Source organism: Zalophus californianus, chromosome X (assembly GCF_009762305.2).
Source record: "Zalophus californianus isolate mZalCal1 chromosome X, mZalCal1.pri.v2, whole genome shotgun sequence".
NCBI classification, from domain to species: Eukaryota; Metazoa; Chordata; class Mammalia; order Carnivora; family Otariidae; genus Zalophus; species Zalophus californianus.
In genome coordinates, this window is record NC_045612.1 from 113,719,474 (window position 1) to 113,742,625 (window position 23,152).

Here is a 23,152-nt window from a genome sequence, read left to right on the forward strand (position 1 = left end):
CCAGGCCTCAGGCACTGACTGGATTTGGGAGCAGGGCTTTGTCAGCTTTGAGGTTTTAGGGTTAGGGGAAAAAATGACTTGGGTAGAAATAAGCATGTCTGGGGGAGGAACTGGTTTGGGGGGAAATGTGGATTTATTTAAGCGTGTTGACTCTGAGATCTGGTCAGATGGCCCCGTGTCTGTGCTGGATGAGGCGGAAGCCAGAAGGTCGAGACTGGGGAGGGCCGAGGTTGTAGAGGCCAGCGGGGATTGCAGGTAGAGATTAGGACCTTCCAGGAGACCTAACACAGGGCTGGCACCTGCTGACCCGTGTGTGAGTGCAGACTGCTGCCTCCAGGCCTGGAAACCTTCAGTAATTTACACCCACTCTCCCCGCTGCAGCTTCCTTACTGAGGAAGGAAACTAGCATCTCTCCCAACTTGCTCACCTTGTCTTCCAGAGTTCTGCAAAATCGCTGGATGGGCTGCACAATGATAGAAATGCTTGTTATCAATGCTGTTGTTTGCTTCGAAGGGATAGTTAAGTCAGGAAGATAAGTCAAGTCCTTAGCATGAGAAGAGAGAAAGAAGGCCCTCAGCTTGAAGACCAGACCATGCACCAAGTCCCCGTCTAAGGGAAAAGAGGAATCTGGCAACTTCTCAGAGGCCAAGGGAGGAAAGGATTTTAAGCAGAATGTCATTAGGCCCAAAGGCGGAAATGCTCTTGCAGGTGGGTTGGTCAAGGAAAATAGGACACTGTGGAGGGGCTGGCTCCCTACAGGGCTGCTTTGTGTCTCCGCTTTTGGAGCATTTGTTCATTGCTTTGAATTAAGAAGGAAATTATTTGTACCAGAATGTTTTGTTAGTGATTCAAACAATTGAAGCTGTCCAAATGTGGGCTGCAGTGAATAGCCGAATACAGCCCTGAAAGCCAGTAGAAATCATCAGTGTTAGCTATAAATAAATCTGTTTCCTCTTAATAAAGCTATAATTTTAAATTATTATAATATTGAATTAGAGAACATGGCTTTTTCAGATCTCGTGTGGGCAGCTACCAGCATCTGTCAGCCCACAGTAATTTAGAATGAAATCAGTTGGTCCAAACTGAAGTTGTTGATGTCGGTTTGAGATACTGTGTATCAAACTACACCGCCATATTTCAAGTAACATAATAGGAAACGTGGATGAGCTCCAGAGCAGGCCTGTGCATGAATAGAAATGAAAATTAAATTGTCCAGTTTTCTCTTGCTGATGGAAGAATCTCCGCTCCGATTGAATGGGAGATTATAGGCCGAGGAGTCAAGTGCCATAACATTTACTTTTATTATGCCATATATTGTAGTTCCCATGGCATGTGGGGATTTATTATTACACTTCGGTACCTCGGAGATTTTCCGACTCTTTCCCACTAAAGCACAGAGATAGCAGTGGGCGCCCAGGTGGGAAGCCGCCTGGGAACTAAGCCATCTAGATGCAACTGATTGACTTAGAAACAACCCTTCTCATTTCTCCTCTGTTGCTTGCCTTTGTCGATCGGCGTTCCCCATTCTATTCAGATCTCATCCCACTTTCCCCACTTCCATCCCTTTACGTGGCCATCACCCCCTCTTCACGTGGGGAAGCTGGGAATTTCTCCTCCATCTTCCCAACCTGATCCAGATACGCACTTGACATTGCAGTCAATTTGGGGGCCAGGGGTTGCTAGAAACATCAGGCCACACCCAAACCAAGGCACTTACCCCTGCCTGCTCAGCTGCCACCAGGGCGGGAGGTCTTCGGCAGCCTGTTGGTCGCCCGCCTCGATGTTCAGGGCCCCTGCAGCCTTTCTTCAGGCCAGTGGCTTGAGTGTCTTGGCTTTTGCTATATGCTGAGACCATTGGCAGCTTGAAGAATGCAAATGCGGAGGGCACCCAATGGGGGCAAAGTAGTCTATATGTACTCAGCAGAGAGACTTACACAGTAACCTTTGTTACTTCTGCACTGTGCTCAACCGAGGCCTCAGTGCTGCGAATGAATGTGGAAGCAAGAAGGGAACAGGTGACGGGCAGGCTCAGCTTGCACATGGCCTTTATTTGGCCTGCAGTGCCCTCTGCCTGCTGGCCGTGGGCTCACAGATTGGCAGAGCCCAGCTTTGGCTTCCGTTTGACTTGTAAATATCCAGAGGGATCTGTGACCTGCCAGAAAACCACGCTCAAGTACCCCTTTGTCACGCTAAAAGCATTATAGACAAAACTACACCTTACTAAGGAGGAAATTTGAGTTATCAAACTCCCTTCTCTAGCCATGGGCCCTTGTTAAGGCCTGATGTGGACACCTCGGCCCAGACCACCTCCCGCTACCTTGGATTCATTAAATGAGAAAAGTGATGAGCACTTAGGAGTGAGGCTGGTGGGCCCCATTAGAGGGTAATTGGATCTGGTGGTGGCAAGCTAAGGATGAGGTGTCAGTGAACAGGGAGCCCTGACTTAGAGCTGGAGAAACCGCTTTATTTAACTGCGCGGTGACCTGCAGTGGCGCCCTCCACCTCCCCACGCTTGAGTCATCTCTCTCTGAGGTTGTTCGTGTTCTTTGGAATTCAAAGACTCACACACACAAAAAAAGGCTTTTAATGTGAGGGACTGCTGACTTTCATTTTACTAATTAAGGACATTTTAAAAAGGAAATGCCATTGCCAGGTAGGAATAAACTCCGATTTTAAAAATCGGACAATTTTAGCTGACTGGGAGCCTCACAATGTTGACTTTCTTTTCCTTGGCACTTTATAGACAGGTGGTAGCTTTGTCATGGATGCACACCAGTTCTTGGAGAGGCTTCTGGAAATTACACGTCCAGCACAGATGTGCAAAAATGAGGGTCTGGGGAGAGAAATGTCAGGGGCAAACAAAAGGCCCCAGAGAAAGGCAGGTGTTCAAGCATGAGTGAAAACTCACTACTGCCCAGAAATGTACAATTAGCAGATTAATTTTTTATGGAGTTACAATTTACTTGTGTTTTTTTTTTCAAATCACTCGCACAATGTCAGATTTTAAAGGGCACTTTATTTTTTAAAAGATTTATTTATTTATTTATTTATTTGAGAAAGAGAGAAAGCATGAGCAGGAGGAGCAGAGAGAGAGGGAGAAGGAAAGAAGCAGACTCCCCACTGATGGGGGAGCCCGACGTGGGGCTTGATCCCAGGACCCCAAGATCGTGACCTGAGCCCAAACCCAGAGTCGGCCACTCAACCAACTGAGCCACACAGGTGCCCCTAAAAGGTACTTTAAATGCTTCATACCTCCGAGGCTGGAGAATAGAGGACTCCACTTCTAGAGGCACCTGTCCCTCCCAGGGTGGTAACAAGAGCACTGGGCTTCAGACAGAAGGTCTTTCCTCCTTGAGTTTTTTTACTTGGCATTTAATTTTGGGTTCTGTGTAACTCAAGGCATTAGGATGTTGTTGTTTCACACACAAAAATTTTCTTTTATGAGTGTCTGATTGCTCCTCTTTTCTCTCAGTAAAGTGCTATTGAATGAGATGAAATACCCTGTTCCTCTGCTCCCTGAAAGGAGACTTGCCCTCCAGACGCACGCCCCACTGTAGCAGACCATCCAGCATGGCACGCACCTGTTTGGGTCCTGGGTTTGTTTGTTTGTTTGTTTATTTGTTTGTTTTGAGTAGAGTTGACACACAATATTACATTAGTTTCAGGTGTGGATGTTGGTTTTTATCTTTAAACCAGGGGCTTGGAGGAAATGATCAAAGGGGCCCAGTTCGGCCTCACAGGCTTGTCTGTCTGGCTCTGTTTCTTGTAGCTGAGTTTTCTGGACGTTAAGAAAACTGCTCTTTTTTTGTAACCTCTGATTCCTCTTTTTGAGCCCCATGTGAGGCTCCCTGCTCAGCGAGGAGTCTGCTTCTCCTTCTGTCTCTCCCCACAGTTCATGCTCTCTCTCTCTCTCTCTCTCTCTATCAAATAAATAAAATCTCTAAAAAATAATAAATAAAATATTTGCTGGCCAAATGGAAGTTTAAGTAATTAACAATTGTGGGCATAACAGTTAAGGCATCACCTTTTATAAAGTTTTTAAAATTATTCATTCACCTTTTAAAAAATGTATCATGATTTTTGAAAAATAGAAATGGGTAGGCTGTTTGCTATCCTAAATAAATTTGACCTCGTACAGCAAACCCTTATACAGAGACAAGACCATCCCGCAGAGTCACCGAGGAAAGTGTGGGGTGTTTTAGAGAAGCCATGGGTTCTCAGGTTAGGCACGCTTGGATTTGAATTACAGCTCTGCAAGTTCCAGGTTGAGTGACTCTGAGCTCCACTTTCCTCTGGCATATGACAGGGTTAGTAATGCCCACCTGCCTTAGACGGTTGTTGTAAAATGTAGACCTGATGATTTGAAGTGGTGGACACAAAACAGGGGCTTTCTCAGTTGGAGTTCGTGTAGCTATAGTCAGACAGAGTTAAAGAACCAGGTATCAACCTACGTTCTTACCATGACTACTGTTATTGGAAAGTAGGAAAGTTCTTGAACACATAACATAAATCAGCTGACTGAAATTTCATAGCTGCATCTGAAATCATTTCATATATAATCTACTCAGTTGTATTTTTATTTTAAAGAACTTCTCCCCACCGACCAGTTACAAAGGGAATAGGTACTTTAAAAAAAAGGCGGGGGGGAATAATGCAAAAAGGTAGAAAGTGAAAGTCCCCTCGGGGACTTTCGGGTCTCAGCCTTTCTTTGAGAGAATCATTGTTAATTTGTTGTACACACTTTTAGAAGTCTTCCCATGATTGGGTAGATGGATGAATTTTTTAAAATGTGATCATGTTGCATGTACCATTAGGGTCCACAGTGGTTTTTTTGAACTAAATAATGTATGTTTGACATCTTTCCACATAAGTCACATAGGTCAACCTTATACATTTAACGTCAACATAATATTCTGTGGTATGATCCTGGCATAACCAGCTTGCTCAGAGCAATGCTGTGAAGAGCAGCCTAGGACGATGATCTGTAGACAGGGATACCTGCACCTTGGGGGGCCATGGAGACTCCCCAGGCCATGGATAGTGCCTCATTTCGTATGTGCTCTTTCTTCAAATTCCTGTCCTGGGAGACCCACTGGCAGCCTGCTTCTCCCCTCCCACTCCCCTTTCCCAGTGACCCGATCCCAACTTACACAACATAGCCAATCTCTTGCCCACTCCACAGGTATGCAAACCCCTGCTGCAAACTGAGAGACACTTCCAAGATTGGTGTTGGACTTGAGAAATTGAGTGACTTTATTGACTGGACAAAAAATCCATTTACAAGTTGGTTGGTTTCTAATTCTTTGCTTCCAACAAAATTGAAGGAGGCACCGACTGAGTTGTTCATTGATAGATTGTTCACAATAGTTCTTGGTGATGTTAGGCCACTGTCTGATTTTTGCCATATAACTTGGAAAGAGTTCAAAGAATTGAGTGACATTGTGATAACAGAATTCTTTCCATTCCCATATACTTCTATTTATGTGAACAAAGTTTCTTGGCACTTATATCTACAAAAATGAAAAATAGGAATAGAATCAATACCAAACCATGTCATTCTCATGTTAAGTAATGATCATACACATGTGCATAAGGTTATTTGGGGGGAAGGCCCAATAAGATTCCCCTCTTTTATGCCAACAGATTATCAAAATGTGTGGTATGTGTGTATACATTTGCTTTGATCATTTATAAACTACTACTAATTGTTATAGTAACTCCTTCCAGAAGAAAAATCATTACACTTAGAACCTTATGATTTCAGGAACTTAAGAAATCATAAATTTCTATTTACAACCGTGTTTTTATAGAAGAAAAAAGTAACGAACAAAAGACAAAATTAACAAAAGTACAAAAATATATTACATTAGAGTAAAATCCAGCAGTATGACAGAAATACAAATTCAGAGAGAGAAAGGGGTGGTGCAGAATTTCCAACTGCTAAAGAAAAGCTTATTCATGATTTTTAATTTTTTTTAAGAGACGTTATTTATTTATTTGACAGAGAGAGACACAGCGAGAGAAGGGAACACAAGCAGGGGGAGTGGGAGAGGGAGAAGCAGGCTTCCTGCGGAGCAGGGAGCCCGACGTGGGGCTCGATCCCAGGACCCTGGGATCATGACCTGAGCCGAAGGCAGACGCTTAACGACTGAGCCGCCCAGGCACCCTTATTCATGATTTTTAAAGGATTTATTTATTTTATTTGAGGGAGAGAGAGAGAGCACGGGGGGAAGGAGCAGAGGGAGAGGGAGAGAGAGTCTCAAGCAGACTCCACGCTGAGCGCAGAGCCCATCATGGGACTTGATCTATGACCCTGAGATCATGACCTGAACTAAAACCGAGAGTTGGGATGCCTAACCGACTGTGTTACCCAGGCGCCCCAGCTTATTTGTGATTTTTTTAAGATGGATGACAGTGGTTGTTAAACTGCTATGGTATTGAAATGTATGTTGAATATATTTAAGAGAGCAAAATAATAGTTATATTTTAAAGTATAGCAGAAATTACATCTTTTGTGACAAAAACTTATGTCAAATTTTAGATGTCAACTTAAGATGCATAAGGGGGCACATGGGTTTGCAAAATTATTTTAGGAGGCACACTGGTAAAACAGTTTGAAGACCACTGGCATCATAAATAAATGTATCATTCTACACTTACATAAACATTTCTTTTTTTTAAGATTTTATTTATTTATTTGAGAGAGAGAGAGTAAGAGAGAGAGCACAAGCCAGGGGGAGAGGCAGAAGGAGAAGCAGACTCCCCGCCGAGCAGGGAGCCCGACGCGGGGCTCGATCCCAGGACCCTGGGATCATGACCTGAGCCGAAGGCAGACGCTTAACCAACTGAACCACCCAGGCGCCCCAACATAAACATTTCTGTGGATCAGTTTCTAGAAGTGGACTAGTAGTGTATACGTTGGCATTTTGTGATAGGTATTGCCAAATGGCATTATAAAAAGGCTGTGCCAATTTACATTCCTGTAATAATAGCATAACCACTATTTCCAGTAAATATATTATTTCCTAAACTATTTTGCATAACAAATTCGGGCCTGTAGTAAGCAATATTTAAAGGAAAACAAATCTGAAAAGTTACTTTTCCCCACTTCTCGTTGCTTGTTATCAATCCCTGTGAAGCACTTTACCTCTCTTCAGTGCTACACTTCAGTAAGTCATGCCCCCCCTTCCCTGACTGCTTCTCCAGATTTAAATTAGGTTCCCATGCCATCATTGCTAATTTCATCTTTTACCTTTCTTTCATAGTAGCTAGCAGAATTTGTAATGATATGTATAAAAGTCCATTGCTCTTGGGGCCTCTACGCTCTGTGAGGCAGGGACCATGGCTATTTGTTCACCCCCATATCCCCCCATGCCTAGCCCAGAGCCTGGATCATAGGGATCACTTAGTAACTATGCACAGAATGAATAGACTGAGCATAAATGAGGAGAAATGCCAGTACCATGATGTAGGGTCATGGTAGAGATCATTGCCACTAGTCACATGTGGCTATTTACATTTAATTTATTTTAAGTAATCACACTTAGCCATATTTCGTGTGCTCAGCAGCCTCGTGGGGCCAGTGGCTAGCATACTGGGTGTTACAGATCCAGCAGGTTTCCGTCATCACAGCAAGTTTGAATGGACAGTGCTGAAAGAGAGTGATTGCAACTGTATCTATGCTTGGCACACAGTAGGTACTTAATAAATATTTGATTAAGTGAATGAGCAAATAAACTCCTTATCTCCCTCTCTTACTCTTCAGCTACAAGTTTCCATGTAAAAGTTACTTTGTACCGAATAGCTAAACAGCCTGGTCTAACTTGCCTAACACCTTACCTTTCTTACCAGAGATTTCCCTAAGGAAGCCAGTCCTTTTTTGTGTCCACTTAAAAACACGTTGGAATAAATATATTTTTTTAAGTAGGCTCCATGCTGGGTGTGGAGCCCAACCCTGGACCTGAACTCACGACCCTGAGATCAAGACCTGAGCTGAGATCAAGAGTCAGGCGCCTCACTGACTGAGCCACCCAGGTGCCCCCCCAAAATACACTGGAATAAAATAGAACGAAGGCAGCTTATTATCAGAGCATAGAGGGGTTTCTTCACACACATAATATATTCCTAGTATACATTCCTATTACATTCCTAGTATCTTTTCTTGTTCTTGCTATAGAAACAATTCCCAGAATCTATTAAATGGGAGGTAAGGTGAAATGTTCCTGCTGTCTGTTCCGTGCTCTATAGTGGAAGGAATTACATAGGCATGAATCTGAATGTGGGCCCTGTCACTTTCTGGTTGTGACCTTGACCAGTTTGTCTAAACTCTGACCCTCTGTCTGTCTCCCTTTATGGAAAAGAGTAGCCTACCCAGCATGGGTTTTGTGCAGGTTAAGTGAGCACGCGTGTGTGAAGTGTCATGTAGTGGGCTGGCCGAACAGCAGCTCAGACCTGTTTATCCTCAGTGCTTGTGTCTTACACACTTCACACCTGGATCACAAATGAAAACACAGCAGCTAATCTGCTATATCCTTCCACATTTTTGAGGGTTTATTTTCCTATAGAATCTAATCGTTCCTTAAATGAGAATTTTTTAGTTGGTGACTCAGCTAACACAGGTGTTCATTTGACCCCTCCTAAAGGGCCCATCTTTGTCATCTGCACAGATTTTCCATGCTAGTCACATGATTTACATGCAGGGTGAGACTTCCTGTCCAGATTGCCTTGAGATGCTTCTTCACTGTGGAGAAGGGACCTACAGCCCTGTGGGGTTAGGCTTTAATCATCTTAAATCTTAAAAAAGAAAAAGAGAGAGAGAGAGGGAGGGAGGAAGGAAGGAAGAGGGAAAAAAGGTGTTTTGTTTTATTCTTTTAATTTAGCTCTTAGATCTCTGTTCTCAAATCTCACAGCTCCAGCAATGGTATATAAAAGCAAAATTCTACCTGATGATTTGAAAGTTTTCATATAATTTCTCATTTACAAAAGAATAACCCTGCAAAGCTGATAGCTCAGATAATTCTCCCATTTTTTTTTCCTGTGGTGGAAAAACTGAAGCCTTCCTGGGCTTGTTTGTTCATTTATTCAATAATCATTTATTAAATACCCACCAGAAGCCAGGAATGATGTTAGGCCTGGGGAAAACACAGATAAAAGCCATAGCTTCTTTCCTGGCTGCTGGGGAGACAGATAAGTCAACAAGGAATGTCAGGGTGCTGAATGCTGAGATTGGAGTGGTGGGTGAGTAGGGGAGCACCCAGGCCAGGTTTTAGGGGGCAGTCTGACTTCTTGGAAGAGGTCCTGGTCGCTAAGCAAAGCCTTGATGGCCCCAGGAGAAACGGGAGAGGTGGGGAGGGAAGTCACGCAAGGGACAGAGACAGAGACAGAGGTGGGCACCAGCCATACTGCAAGGGCCTTGGCCACGCTAAGTCACCAGGATTTCCTGGGAACTTGGGAAAGATTTTAAGCAGAGAAGGGGGACATACTCAGATCTTCACCTCACACATGTCTCTGGGGGCTGCCCACGGAGTGGTACCAGTACGGTTGGGAGTGAGAAATCCATTATAGCCTTTCTAGGCCTGTAGTCTGCAAGGAGCCCCACCAGCCGTGATGGTCCTTGACAGTGACGTGTAGAAGAAAGGATGACTTCCCGAGATCCTGGGAGGTAGTGACATTGCCACGCTTCAGCTGCAGGAAACTTCTGCTCTAGGACTCTTTCGCCAGCCCAGAGCAATGAGCTACAAGGAATAAACAGCCGTTTGAGAGCTTGCAAACAGTTCCTTTGGTGACAACAGGCGTGTCTCAGACTTTTAAATGTTTCTCTTCTGCGCTCTCAATGGATGTGTTGTAGGTTACCTGTGGTCACTGGTACCATCCCTCCCATCCATGGAAAATAAGCCCACATTTTCTAATTGAACTAAACAGGCTATGACTGCAGTTGATGGAAAATGGGCAACTGTGTGTGCCACAAAGAGTCAAACGCCCTTTCCAGGCTGGCTCCGTGTCCAACATAAATTATCCCCGTATGTCTGCCGAGGGTTCATCTTTCAAGTAGGAGAGAAGCCAAGAACCTCTCATCCTTATGAAACTAACTTTTAAAAAAATACCCAACATTTGCCAGCTCAATAGTTTTGGATTGGCTTGTGAGCATTAAAACCATTTTTTTTTTTTTACTAAGAGGAAAAATTCCCAGCCAGGCTGAGAAAGCGTATATCAAGTTTCAGCCTGATTCATTTCAAAAACCATCGTGAAAATTGGGACATTTTCTTCAGACCACAATAAGTTAGTCATGGAAAGTCTGCCTTCATGGCAGCTACCAGGGCTGCAGTCACGAGAGCATGCTCTGTGCCTCCGGAGGTTTCTGTTGCAGGTCAGCAGATCCCCTCCCCCCCCTTTAGAAAGCAGAAGTGCATCACAGTTGGGGCTCTGAGGTTCCCTTTGCAGCAAGTGACCTCATACTTGGTGTGGCTCTTTCTTTCTGGAAGTTTAATGTTGTTGTTTCCAAAAAGTGCTTTTTACAAGCTTAAACCTGGAAAGTTCCACGTAGCTGGATGTGCATGAAGAGGTTAATAGAGTGGCTCCCCCTGCAGGACTCTGGCTGTCCTCTTACTCTTTTTTTTTTTTTTTTTTTTGACAGCGAGAGAGGGAACACAAGCAGGGGGAGTGGGAGAGGGAGAAGCAGTCTCCCCGCCGAGCAGGGAGCCCGATGCGGGGCTCGATCCCGGGACCCCGGGACCATGACCTGAGCCGAAGGCAGACGCTTAACAACTGAGCCACCCAGGCACACCCGTCCTCTTACTCTTGAGTGACAGGGGCAGACGAGGCAGTCTTCTGGGCCATTTGTCAACCTGTTGAGGAGATGCCGGCGAAGGGTGGCCAGCCTTCAACGTGTCCGGGTGTTTTTAGTGTAGACCTCAGCCAGTGAAACGAAAGGGGCCAGCCAAGTGTCCTCTGCACCCACGGCACAGAATGCTGCCTCCCGCCCCGCAGCAGCCGCCTCCTGCCCTGTCAGTAGGTGCCTCTGGAAGGGTAGCTCCTGGAATCAGAGTTTCTTCTTGGGATGGGTTATTCACTTGTTGGCTAGTTCATTTGTTCACCTGTTCCTTCATCCACAGAATAGTAAGTAGGTTTTTCCCAGGAACATGCTAGACTTTGAGAGCACAAAGATGGGTTCCTGTCCTCCTGGGGCTCATGGTCTAAGCGCGAAAGACACACGCCGCGCCTCTGAGTCATTCTGAAAGTGTAACTTATTATAGATGACCTCACGTGTTGTCACACCCTCAGCTCCCAGGTGGACTCCATGATTTTAGTGGGCCCTGGGGGCTGGGTGGGGAGCAAAGATGGAGCCCTCCCTGGAGCCCTGCAGAAGTTTCCTGGGTGTGACCTTGTCTGTCCCTACATGCCAGTGGGCATGCTGAGTCCATGGGTGGGGGGGTACTGAGGCTGTCCCATCCGCTCCCCTTGCTCCCCACACCCTTCTTCCACTCCAGTCTGCATGCTGGGTCACCTCATGGCTGCCTTCTCATTCCCGCTGCCACGTTTCTAAATTTTTTTTTTAAAGATTTTATTTATTTATTTGACAGAGAGAGACACAGTGAGAGAGGGAACACAAGCAGGAGGAGTGGGAGAGGGAGAAGCGAAGCAGGCTTCCCGCAGAGCAGGGAGCCCGATGCGGGCCTCGATCCCAAGACCCTGGGATCATGACCCGAGCCGAAGGCAGACGCTCAACGACTGAGGCACCCAGGCGCCCCACCGCTGCCACGTTTCTGACTCGTCCCCAATCCCCAGAGCCTCCGGTCGCCACTTTGATCAGCTGCCCCGGCACCTCTGCTGCCCCACACACGAGGTCAGCACTGCCCGGCCTGGCCTTGGAGGAGCCCTGTGCTGCTGAGCCTTGCTCCTGACAGCTCGCCTGGGCAGGCCGTCCCCTCAGTGGGCCCTGGAATACCCTGCCACTCCCCTGGTGGTGGTGCCCTAGCGCCCTCTCCTCTCTGCTCAGTCCAGTCCATGCTTCTCCCTTCCTCCCCCCAGCCTCTGCTGGAGCAGTGCCTCTCTACATGACGGAGTGCTAAGGTCACCAGGGGAGACTGAAAACCTACCTCGCCCAGGCTGCACCCCAAAAAGATTCAGTCAATCCCCAGAGAGGGATCCAGGCCTGAGTCACTTTTTCTTCATTGTCCAGGTGATTTCACTGTGTAGCCATGGTGGAGAAGCAGAGTGAATTAGCCTTTAACAACTGTCCTGTAATTGCTTCACCCTGCTCAGCTTTTGCCTCCAGAGCTTGTTTCAGTTTCTAGGACAGAGTCACTTTACAGGCGGGCCCTCTCAGCCCATGGTAGCGCCCAGCCAAGGCCCTCAGCAGCAGCTCAATTGTTGGAACCTTTAACGGCCTTCTTTTTCACCTCCTCCCCTGGCTGCCTGTTCAGCATCTGTCCCTCTTCCCCCGCCCCTGGCTCCCCTGGCCTCCTTGTGCCTCCTGTTCTCCACAGCCAGCCCCCACCCTCCAGCAGACCTCCCTGTCCTGGACCTTCTTTCCTTCTCCCCACTGGGGAGCCACGTGGAGAACCTGCTAAACTCGTATGTAGCATACACGCAAGAATATCTGTGCAGCACTTCTCTATTAACAAAAATCAAAGAGGGGGAAAGATTTGGAAACTAATTATCCAACAACAGGGAATTGATTCAATAAGTCACGAATTGCAATGCAACAGAAGATTATGCCACCATCAAAATATTTATGAAGAATTTATAGAGTCATGGCATATGATGTTAGGTGAAATAAGCAGAATGCAATACTCCATATAGTGTGAACCTAGACTATCTACTTTTAGAAAAAGAGCCTGGAGGGTAATATACTGAAACACTAATAGTGGTTGTCTCAGTGTGGTGAGGTTATACTTGACTTTCTTTTGTTACAATTTTAGGTTTTTCCTAAAACAATTGTACATTGAGCACGTACTACCTTTGTAATCAGAGAAAAAGTGATTCAAAAAATTAATTGGAGAGATATTAATATCAGATGATGACTTGGGGCATCAACTGAAGTGTATAAAGGGGAATGCTTATTTCGGACAGTATGGAGTTGGTAGAGGCAAGTCCTGGGGTGTGATCGGGAGAGGAACCTTTTAGGAAAATAAGATTCTCTTAAGGGGAAGGTCCCCGAGAGGGACCAACTCAGGCCAGTGAGTTGGCTCTCAAGAGGTCCATCTAACTGTGGTGGGTCTTGGCCTGTGCCCAAGGTGTGCCAACCCGAGGGGAAAGGTGGGGCCATTTGGGAATCTCACACTGGCCCTGGGTGCTGATTGGCTCCCCCATGGCCTCAGAGCACCACTGATACTTTTCTTTGTTCTGTCTCTGCAGATAGTTAACCTTTGGTTATACTTCCGTTGTCCTGATAAGATGAGTTCATTGAATAATTACTCATTTACCAGGTGCTAGAATAAAGTCACTTAATATGATCCCAGGTGTAATGTAATGGTTTGTCCTGACCAGTGATTTGTGCTTGGTTTTGCATCTTCCACTAAAGGAAGTAGACTGCAGACAACACCTGTCTGTTCATTAATAGAGTAAAGCTGACCATCACACAGCCAGACCACTTATTATAACCATCAATAAAAGACCTCTCCCCAAAATAAGGAGGAAAAAAAAAAACCACACATAGTTTTTAGCTTTTCTGTCTTGAGCCAGCATATTTGCAGTTATAGCACTTAGGGTGCTTTCAGCTGCAAATAAAGGATATCTGATTAAAATTGACTGCATTAACAGAGGGTTATTAATTTTACATAGCAACAAGTCCCGGCACTAGATGATTCCAGGGTTGGTGGGTGGCTCATCGGGGTTGTCAGTCACCCAAGGTCTTTCTAGTCTTCTCTTCTGCCATCCTCAAGATCTCCTTGTGGCCATAAGATGACTGCCATGGGGGCGCCTGGGTGGCCCAGTTGGTTAAGTGGCCGACTCTTGGTTTGGCTTAGGTTATGATCTCAGGGTCCTGGGATCGAGCCCCTCATCGGGCTCCATGCTCAGCGGGGAGTCTACTTCTCCCTCTCCCTCTGCCACTCCCCCCCCACTCATGCTCTCGCTCTCTCTCTCTCAAATCAATCAATCGATTGATCGATCGATCTTAAAAAAACAAAAAATGATGGCTGCCACAGCTCCAGGCATCTTATCCATGCACAACAGCCTCCCAAGCAAGAAAGAAGAAAGGGCAGCCACACAAACAGGCTTCTCCTCATCTCCTCTCAACAGAGAGGAAATCTCTGTCCCAGAGACTGTCGTAGACTTCTCTTTTTTTCCTCAGTGATTGAAATTGGGCTACGTGGCCAATTCTAGACCAATCACAGGCAAAGAGGAGCAGGATGGCTAAAATTGGCTTAAACTGAAGATGGTTCCTGAAACAAAACTGGGGCTCCAGTAATAGGAGAATGGGAAATAGTGTGGGAAGGCAGTGCCTGGCATGGCCTATGAAACATGATCTACTTGTCAGCAAGAGTTGGCCTTGCCCCAGTCACAAGCGATAATGGGTCTCAATGGCAACCCCTTTCTGCCGGCCATTCCTTTGTGCATCCCATGCACACATCTACACTGATTTGTAAACCCCCGGGACTAGACAGAACGAGGTGACCCCTTGACCTAATCATCTGTTGAAGAGGATGGAAAAGTAAAGGTAAAGGCCTTCGTCCCCGACACGTGCGAGGTGCAGTTGTGATCTGGCTGAATGATTCTATATTCACGCAAGACCTCCGTCACACCAGACGGCAGCTCCCTGAGGGCAGGGTACTTTCGGCCGCGCGTGCTGGCATAGCCTGGGTATCTGGCCCCGTGTGTAGCGCAGAGTAGCTGCTCAATCATAAATGGAGTGAATGAATGAGCAGATTGATGACTGAAGATCATGTCTCCATTGAGTGATGCCTCTCGAAGCAGAATGGTGCCGGGCTCCGGGAGTTATCTGGAGAAGTAGAAGCTTGCTCTCCACCTCCAGGGAGTTTGTTGTCTACCATCAGGGTGATGGCCAGGCTATGGTAGTACAACCAGAGGAGGAGGCTGCCCTCTCTTCTCTTTTGGAATCGATGATCAGCATTCACTTGTCCATGGGTATTGTACTTTGTGATAACTGCTTTTCATGTTGGGACGAGAAGAATGTTTTATCTAGCAAAATGAACTTACATTTGTGGAGGAACGAGGATTCCTCTTTTATCCCTCTCTCTGTAGCTTTTAAAGACCTACCACATTCATTGGATGACCAGAAGATGGAAATTGCCTTCATCAATGATGACATGTAATCCAGATGTAAAGGATGAGTATTAAGGAAAAGGTGCTCGTGGCCTGTTATAAGAACTTTTCCTCACTCCTATTGCTCTTAAAACTCTGTTTTACTTTTGTTTTAGACCTAGAAGGTTTTGACTCTGTGGTATCATCTACTGAGAAACTCAGTCACCCAACCACAAGCAGACCAAAAGCCACGGGGAGGCGGCCTCCGTCCCAGTCCCTCACGTCCGTAAGTGTCTCCTTGCTCCTTCTGCTGCTGGAAAGCAGGTCAGCTTAGAGACTCCAGCCAAGGCCTCTCCTGCAAGTGGCTGCTAAGAGGACGAGCCAGGAGAGGGAGGTCGTGAGATACACTGCTGACCAAGAGTGATTTGAGAGTCTTCTGGAATTAAGCAGTATTTCTTTCTCTTTGTTCTTTGCACATCTCCCAGTGAGGTGGGCACTGCTTCGTCCCACTTTCCTTCTTTCTCCTTCCAGACTGATCCTTATTTGAACCTGAAATGAAATTGGTTAGAAAAAAAATGTCACGTTTGCTGGTGGGAGAGGAGAGTGAGGCTCGTTTGGTCTATAAACAAAACTTTGCTAAAGAATTATCTGCCACTCTACAGGTGCTTGACAATGGCCAAGCTTTTTTCTCACGAAGCCCCATTATTGGCACCCCTCCACGGAGCCCCACACACACCTTTAGGAGATTGTAAACATACAGGGCCCCTGGTCATGTGGGAGAGACCAGTCAGAATGCTCCAGATAACCTACAGAAGAAGTTTTTTGTTTGGGTCATTTTGAATAACTTCGTTCCTCACTGGAAACCTGTAACACATTTGTTGTATCAAATTTCAACAGTGAAATGCATAAAGAAGAAAGTAAGTTACCTGTAATCCTGCTTTCCAGAGCTGAGAACCGTTAACCACTTGCTGTATATCTGTAGCTTTTACTTAAAATTCTATTTGTATGTATAACATTATTTATTCCAAAAGGAGTACATAGCACATGCTTTCCATCCCCCTTAATTGTGTACCTCTCTCCCCAACCATTGCCCATTCTTCCATGATGTTACATTTAATGGCTGTCTAGTGTTCCAGCCTGTGAATATATGAGAGTTTATCTAGTCAGTGCACTGTTACTGGACACTTATGGTACCTCCACTTCTTCATTATAAACACTGAAGTGAATGTCATTGAAGAAAAAATCTTGATGCATCCACAAGTGATGTCTGTCTCTCTCTATCTCTGTCTCTCTCTATATATATCATATTGTCTTGTCCTGGCTGGGAATGCAGGTCTAAGGCCTTATGACCTTCCTTCACCCAGATACACCAAGGAATTAACCTTTTGCAGGTTTTCCAGAACACTTTCTACTTTCACCTCATCACTGATCCCACCGCAGAGGTCCTCATTTAGAAGAAAAAGAATGCCACTTCCTTTGAACCTCTTCTCTCATATCTGCTGAGTTTGGGGGTGTGGTTTGAATCATGCTATTTTTCCTCTTTGTATGAAACAACCCTAACTACGTGTTGATACCTTTTTGGAAGAAAGACTTGACAAAGTGGCTTACTTATATAGAGTCCCGTGTCACTACCATCTTTCGTCTCCGCATATCCTCCCCAACATGCCTCACACACAACCTATTTAATTGCCTCCTAGTATCTCTAAGTGTTTCATCCTCTCTCCCACATCTTCTCTATAAATCCTTCTTCCATTTTGTTTTTCCTCCAAATTGTTCCCAACTTTGCAAGGTTTGGAGGGCCTTGAGGCATCCAGAATTAAATACAGAGAAAGTCAATTTACCATCCCCCACCCCACCCTTGGTCATACATCCTGTGCCGGGGGTTCGTGTATATCTGGGGGGCTGGGTAAAGGCACATCATCTTCACTCGCTTTTAGCCTACAACTTTGTTCATTCACTTGTTCAACTAACATTTGTAGGCATTTATGACATGTGGACTCAGTTCTGAGCCAGGTACCAAGGCCGTGACTGGGAGTGAGACATACATGGTCCCTGCCCTTAGGCAGCTTATGACACCGTGACTCAAAGTTTGGCACTTTATGTGGAACAATTGCATTTGTAGCCTTAAAATAACAGGATACATTTGGGCTTTAAAGAAGTGTAATTGCTCCCTTCCCTTTGTTCCCATCCATCCCCACGTGGATGCACACTTTGAATCCGTATTGGCTCTTCCTCCACTTAGCACCTGTAGGTTTTTCATAGCAAAATGGGATCGTGGATATGGACACATTCCTACGAGGCCATTGGAAGGAATGATGGGGGAAGTGCACCGGTCAGGATTACCCAGCCTGGAGCCTCTCACCCTAGTCTGAGCTTATTTATGTTCATGGACTTCAAAGAGCAAGCTTTGATTGGCAGCTCATGAACTGTAGGTTACACAGGAGGAAGCTGGCTTTTTTAATAAAATCTCAAAGTGAAGGGATACAGGCACTGCACGGTGGTTAAGCAGTTAAGCTTAGATTAATAAGAAAGCTTAGCTGGGGTGTTATTCTAGGTAATTGGATTTTCAGATAAAACAAAGATTAACAAATAAAACCTTTTAATTTTAAAACTTTGCTTACAAATCCCTAGATATATTCGTTTTCTGCCTTAGAAAATGGAGTAGACAGAAGAAAATAAACATGGTGTGATGTAGGCATGACTTTTCTATAATGACACCAGTGCTGATTCTAGATAGGACGATTTTCCCACCACCAGGGCAGACAGCATAGAGATGCGGCTAAATATGAGCTCACCCAAAGAGATCTCTGAAGATTCTTTGTTTAAAAAAGATCCCTTGCCCCAGGAACTCATATTTTCATTTGCTTTATCCTAAAATGGTGAAATTCTAGCACAGTAATCATTTATGTCCAAGTGAACTCCAGCGAGTTGGTTCACATTCATCCAGCTTTTTGATCTTCACCGTGGGGCAGAAAGGGTAGGAGAATTATCCCCATATTTTTACCAAAAGATGCTGCCATTCTGTAAATATACCTTAGCAAAAATCGAGTCCACAACAGACGTTGATTGTCCGTGGCAGTGAGGGTGGAGATTTAGCAGTAGGTTCCCCAGTTAGAGGTGAGCTGGCCCTCCGGCAGGCAGGGCTGTGCCCTGGGGTGCAGAAATGCTGCTCACTGGCCCGCAGGCCTGTGACCTTGTGCCCCCTGGGACGGTTGCCTCTCAGACAGGTTCTTGCAGGCACTTCACTGTGCCTCAGATTTCATGGTCCTGGAAAAGGATCCAGAGGAAAGGGAGGAGAGGCAGTTCGGAGGCAGCCTCTTCTTGCCCTGTGTGTGCCTCCCCCTTAGACTGTCAGCCCTGCGAGAACAGGGACTGCGTCCGGCATGTCACCGAAGTTCAGCACCGAGCTCAGTGCTTAGTACACAGTAGCAAATGTTTACAGAAAGAAGGGAGGCTCCGAAGGATGGAGGGAGCAGGAGAGGCTGGGTGACACGGGCCCGCGCAGGTGAAATGACCGACAGGCATCGGTGCCAAGATCCCGTGGAAAGATCCCTGCCGTAGGAAGTCTTGCTTCTTAGTCCCAGTTCTGCCACTGTCTCTAGCGGACAGATAATAGCATCCTTTCTGCCTTCGAGGTTATAATGAGGAGACAAACAAAATAGAGGTGTCGAGTGCTTTGAAAAGCATACAGCATATGTTAACAAAAGCTCTGTCAGCTAAGGTGTAATTCTGACAAAAGCATTTTCTTTTGGCTTTATCCAGTCTTCCCTTTCAAGCCCTGATATCTTTGACTCCCCAAGTCCCGAAGAAGATAAAGAGGAACACGTTTCGCTTGCACACAGAGGAGTGGAAGCATCAAAGAAAACTTCAAAGACTGTTACCATATCCCAAGTGAGTGACCAGCCAAGGGAAGGGTGTCCAGACAGCACGGACCCCTGCCTTTTCGTGTATGCTCTGACAATGAGTTATAAACCAAACAAGGATCAACAGATGCCTTAGTCCTTTCGGGCTGCTATAACAGGGAGTCGTAGATGGGATGGCTTAGAGACAACAGATTTTTATTTCTCACATTTGTAGAGGTTAGAAGTCCGAGATGAGAGTGCCAGCATGGTGAGGTTCCGGTGAGGGCTGTCTTCAGGGTTGCAGACCACCAACCTCTCGTTGTGTCCTCACGTGGTAGAAAGAGGGAGAAGGAACTCTCTGAGGTCTCTTTTCTAAGGGCACTAATTCTGTTCATGAGGGCTGCACCCTTATGACCCTATCACCTCCCAAAGGCCCCACCTCCTAATCCCATCACAAGGTGTGTGGGGGGGGGTGGTTAGGATTTCCATGAATGAACTGGGAGGCTGGGGGGGGGACACAAACACTTAGTCCACTGCAACAGACAATGCAAGTTTTTGTCACTCTTCAGTAACAGTTATTAACTTTAGTCATCAAAATCCCAGAGACATGTTACAAAGTCCCCAAAACTGGACAGAATCTCTCAGACACATGTTTAGTGGTTGATTTTCCATGTTTTCTCTTGTGGTCTGATCTCTTCTTCATACCAGCTGCCACACATAAACATACACCCTCACACGTCACCACCACAACCAAGGCAGCTTGAAGAGCCTAGAGGTGTGGAGAAAGAATGCACTACGTACATTGAATGCTGTGTACTCTGCCCACACATCTTGGCTTTTGTGTTCAAAACTGATGCTGTCACTGATTATGTTTGGCAGCACATGACTTTGAATAACTAACGGGGGTCCCTCAAAGAGAAGCTGATTTGGATTCATCTATTACGATCAATTTAGACTCTAAAAACATTTTTGTTTCATTGCGTGCCCAGGGAATGGTATAGCTATTTTAAGTTACTGGCTCGTGAGAAACAAAGAAGACAGTGGGTAGCAACTGCGTGTGGCTTTTGAAGGATACCCTGTACTAGTCCCATTCATCCTCTGAATGTATTTTCTGGTGTTAAGAGAACCCAGTCAGTGGGAATTATTTTCTATACGCATTAGCAACTGCTTTCTGTCTAACAGCAGAAAATTGCAGTCCTTTTTTTGAAGGCACTTGAACCGGGGATTAACACAAAGAAATCACAGGGTATGTAGGACTTTTCCTTCTCGCACGTGTAAGAATTTACACATACGTCTAGATTTTCTTAAAAACCCGGTCTGGCAAACAAAACTGTGATCCTATAAAACACATCACTGGTAGTTATTCACAAAATTGAAGCATTTTTCCTTTATGAAAGGGTTCCATTTGCAGAAATTGGATTTAGCCCCGCTCTTTCTGATGACTTTAGGTATACTATAGTTGTGTTCGCCCTGCCGTGGGGTGTCTCTGTAGTGACATCTACTGGTGGGCAGTGGCTCTTCAGGTTTCAGGTTCTCAGTTCTGTCCCATTAGCCCATTGCCCTTCCTGGGAGTAGTCATGTTGTTTATTGCTTCTATAAATTCCACCTGAACTAATTTGGTTAGGATGTATAGCGGCCGATACTCCGTGAGGGCTTGCAAAAGTCCCTGTCAGCCGCAGTGGGCTGGGAGAGAGGGTTATGTAGGAAATGCTGAAAGGGGCATTGATGGAAGAGTGGCCTGGAAGTCAGTCTGTGAGGACGTTGGTAGGTTGGAAGAGGCACGGGAGGACGCAGAGTGGGAAGTGGGGAAAAGTGTGAACCCCAGGATAGGAAAGACGCAAAGAAAGTAATGGCAGGAGAGCGTGAATCATCGCGCTCAGGCAGCCACCGTCGCCGTACGGGGCTCCAGGGTCCTGCCGGCAGCGGAGGGCACTGAAGCGCAGGCCTGCCAGCTATTCGCTGCGAGACTCGGGGAACTTCTCGACCACGTCCCTAAGCCTCAGTTTGCTGCTCTGTCAAAAGTGTATGCCAGCCGGGCCCCGTTTCAGTCTTCTCGCCGACGTCCGGCGCTGACCGGCGCTCCATAAATGTCAGTCCTTCTTCCCTCTTACTACAACTCCTACAGCGACAAGCACGAGATGGCGGGTCGCTGTCCCTGGCAGCCGAAAGCACTTTTCCTCAATGGTAACTTGGCAGAGAAGAGGCAGGCAGGGAGGCTGGGAATGATGGCCCATCTGCTTCCGGCTCACTCTGCCCAGTCCCTCCCTCTAGCACAGCCGGAATCCGCACTCTCCCTCCTCACCGTACCAGCCAGCCCCTTCTTGGCTCTTGCCCTGGGCACCTGCTGCTGGACGAGTCCCAGCTGTGTTGCCAGGCTTTGCCACCAGCCTCAACTTCCCCACCGCTCAGCCCCTCGCCTCCCAGCGTCCTGTCTGCTGCTTGCCCTCCTCCTCACCTGCCCTAGGTCTCAGGATCTCACCTTCCCTTGCTGCTGCCTCCTCCCCTGGGCGGCCCCATGCCCCTCTTCCCTCCCGCCCCCCCCCCGTGACTGTCCCACTTCCTGTGCCCTCTCAGCCTCCTCCTGGGGCAGGACACTGCTCCATCAGGTCTCCCCCACCTGTCTCCTCTGTCTCCAGCTTGGCCCTGCATTGGTCTTTCCCTTAGGATATCATCCAGCTCAGCATCTCCCCCATCTTTGAAGCAAGCAGAACCCTTGCATGATTCTGTCTCCTGAGGCTTCTCCGTGAATGCTTTCTCTTTCTCCCATGTTCCATTTTCAGGCAGGTTTCCCGAAGAGAGTTCTAAACTTGCAGGCCATGCCCCTCTCCTCCTGTTCAGGTGCTGACCTGCTGTGATCAGACCTCAGTCTCCCTTGTTGCACCAAATGCCCCCCAAGTCCTGTTTTCCTCCCAGTGCCCTTGACCCACTTATCCGACCCTTTTTTTCCTTCTGGGAACCCCTCAGGGGACTTCTGTAACCCATGTCCCTCTTCTGGTCTTGCTTCATCCCCTCACTCAGCGCTCTGTCCCAGTCCCCAACGTCTCTCCCTTCTCTTCCCACCTCTTCAATTCAGCGAGTCCCCAGGTCCCATCACTGGGCCTCTTCTCCCCTGAGTCTGTGTTATTCACCCCCATGGCACTGCTTCCTCAGGTGCTTTCTCTGGCCCAGCTCACTTTTTCATTCCTTGGCTCTGCCCCCTGGACATGTCCCCTTGGCTAATCCCTCGGGCTCCTGAAACTCAGTGTGTCAAAAGTGAAATTGTTTTCTGGGCCTTCGGGCTGTTCCTCCCGCCATGAAAGGTACAAGCTCCATGTCTGCTTCTTCCATCCCCGCCCGTGGCCCTGCAGCCTGTCCAGAATCACGTCCTCCTGTGGGGGGTCTGCTCCCTGAGGCCAGGCACTGCATCTCTCGCTCGGCTGAGCCTGCCTTCACCGCATCTCTCAGAGCTGTCTTTGCTCTATTCCCTTGGCCACTGTCTGTCAAGCACCCACCATTCCTAGCTTTCGTTGTAGGAGAACCTCCCAGCAATTCCCTTGGCCTCCAGGCCTGCCCACCTTTAGGCCTTTCTGTAGCCAGAGTCATCATTAGCTTCATGCAGGATGTTTTTACCCCTTTCCACAAGCCCGCTCTACCTCCCAGCCTGCACCCCTCTGCCTGTGCCGTCCTAGCTGCTGAGTGACCACTTGCCATGAATGTGCCTCATGCCTTTGCCGAGCCCATTCCCTCCCTCCTAGAACCTTTCTCTCCAATCACCCTTCCTCTTCTGGCCGCCTCCTAGTCCTCCTCCTCCAGGATGGGACGGTCAGCAACTCCCTGATGCCTTCCCTCTGGGCTGGTTGGTCCCTTTTTTGTACTTCCGTGGCTCTCTGTGCTGACTTCCCTGTGTGCAGACTCCCCCCGCCCCCCACATCTGCAGTGTGTCGGCTAGTCTGTCTGCACCTTACTGTGTTCTGAGCTCTTGGGAGCTAGGAAAATGTTTTGCTCACTTCAGAGTTTGCAGAGCCTAGCAAGCAGGTGGGCCTCTGGACTTGTACATCAAACCAGTTAGGAACTACCTGTCCAGATGGGCGGTCGGATTTAAAACATGTAGGGGGAGGCTCTTGAAG

The 23,152-nt window shown here is 47.0% G+C and overlaps 1 protein-coding gene across 11 annotated transcripts in view; it reads left to right on the forward strand.

Moving 5' to 3' along the window:
• The window catches only part of SH3KBP1 (SH3 domain containing kinase binding protein 1), a 324,264-nt gene that overhangs the window by 295,810 nt on the left and 5,302 nt on the right, over nt 1–23,152 (forward strand). For 7 of the 11 annotated variants that reach the window (XM_027608838.1, XM_027608839.1, XM_027608840.1 and 4 more), the window contains 2 exons: nt 15,381–15,490; nt 18,967–19,095. In XM_027608838.1, coding sequence (XP_027464639.1) covers nt 15,381–15,490; nt 18,967–19,095 — 239 coding nt within the window. The remainder of the gene's footprint in view (nt 1–15,380; nt 15,491–18,966; nt 19,096–23,152) is intronic. The other 4 variants (XM_027608844.1, XM_027608846.1, XM_027608848.1 and 1 more) reach the window with 1 other exon arrangement.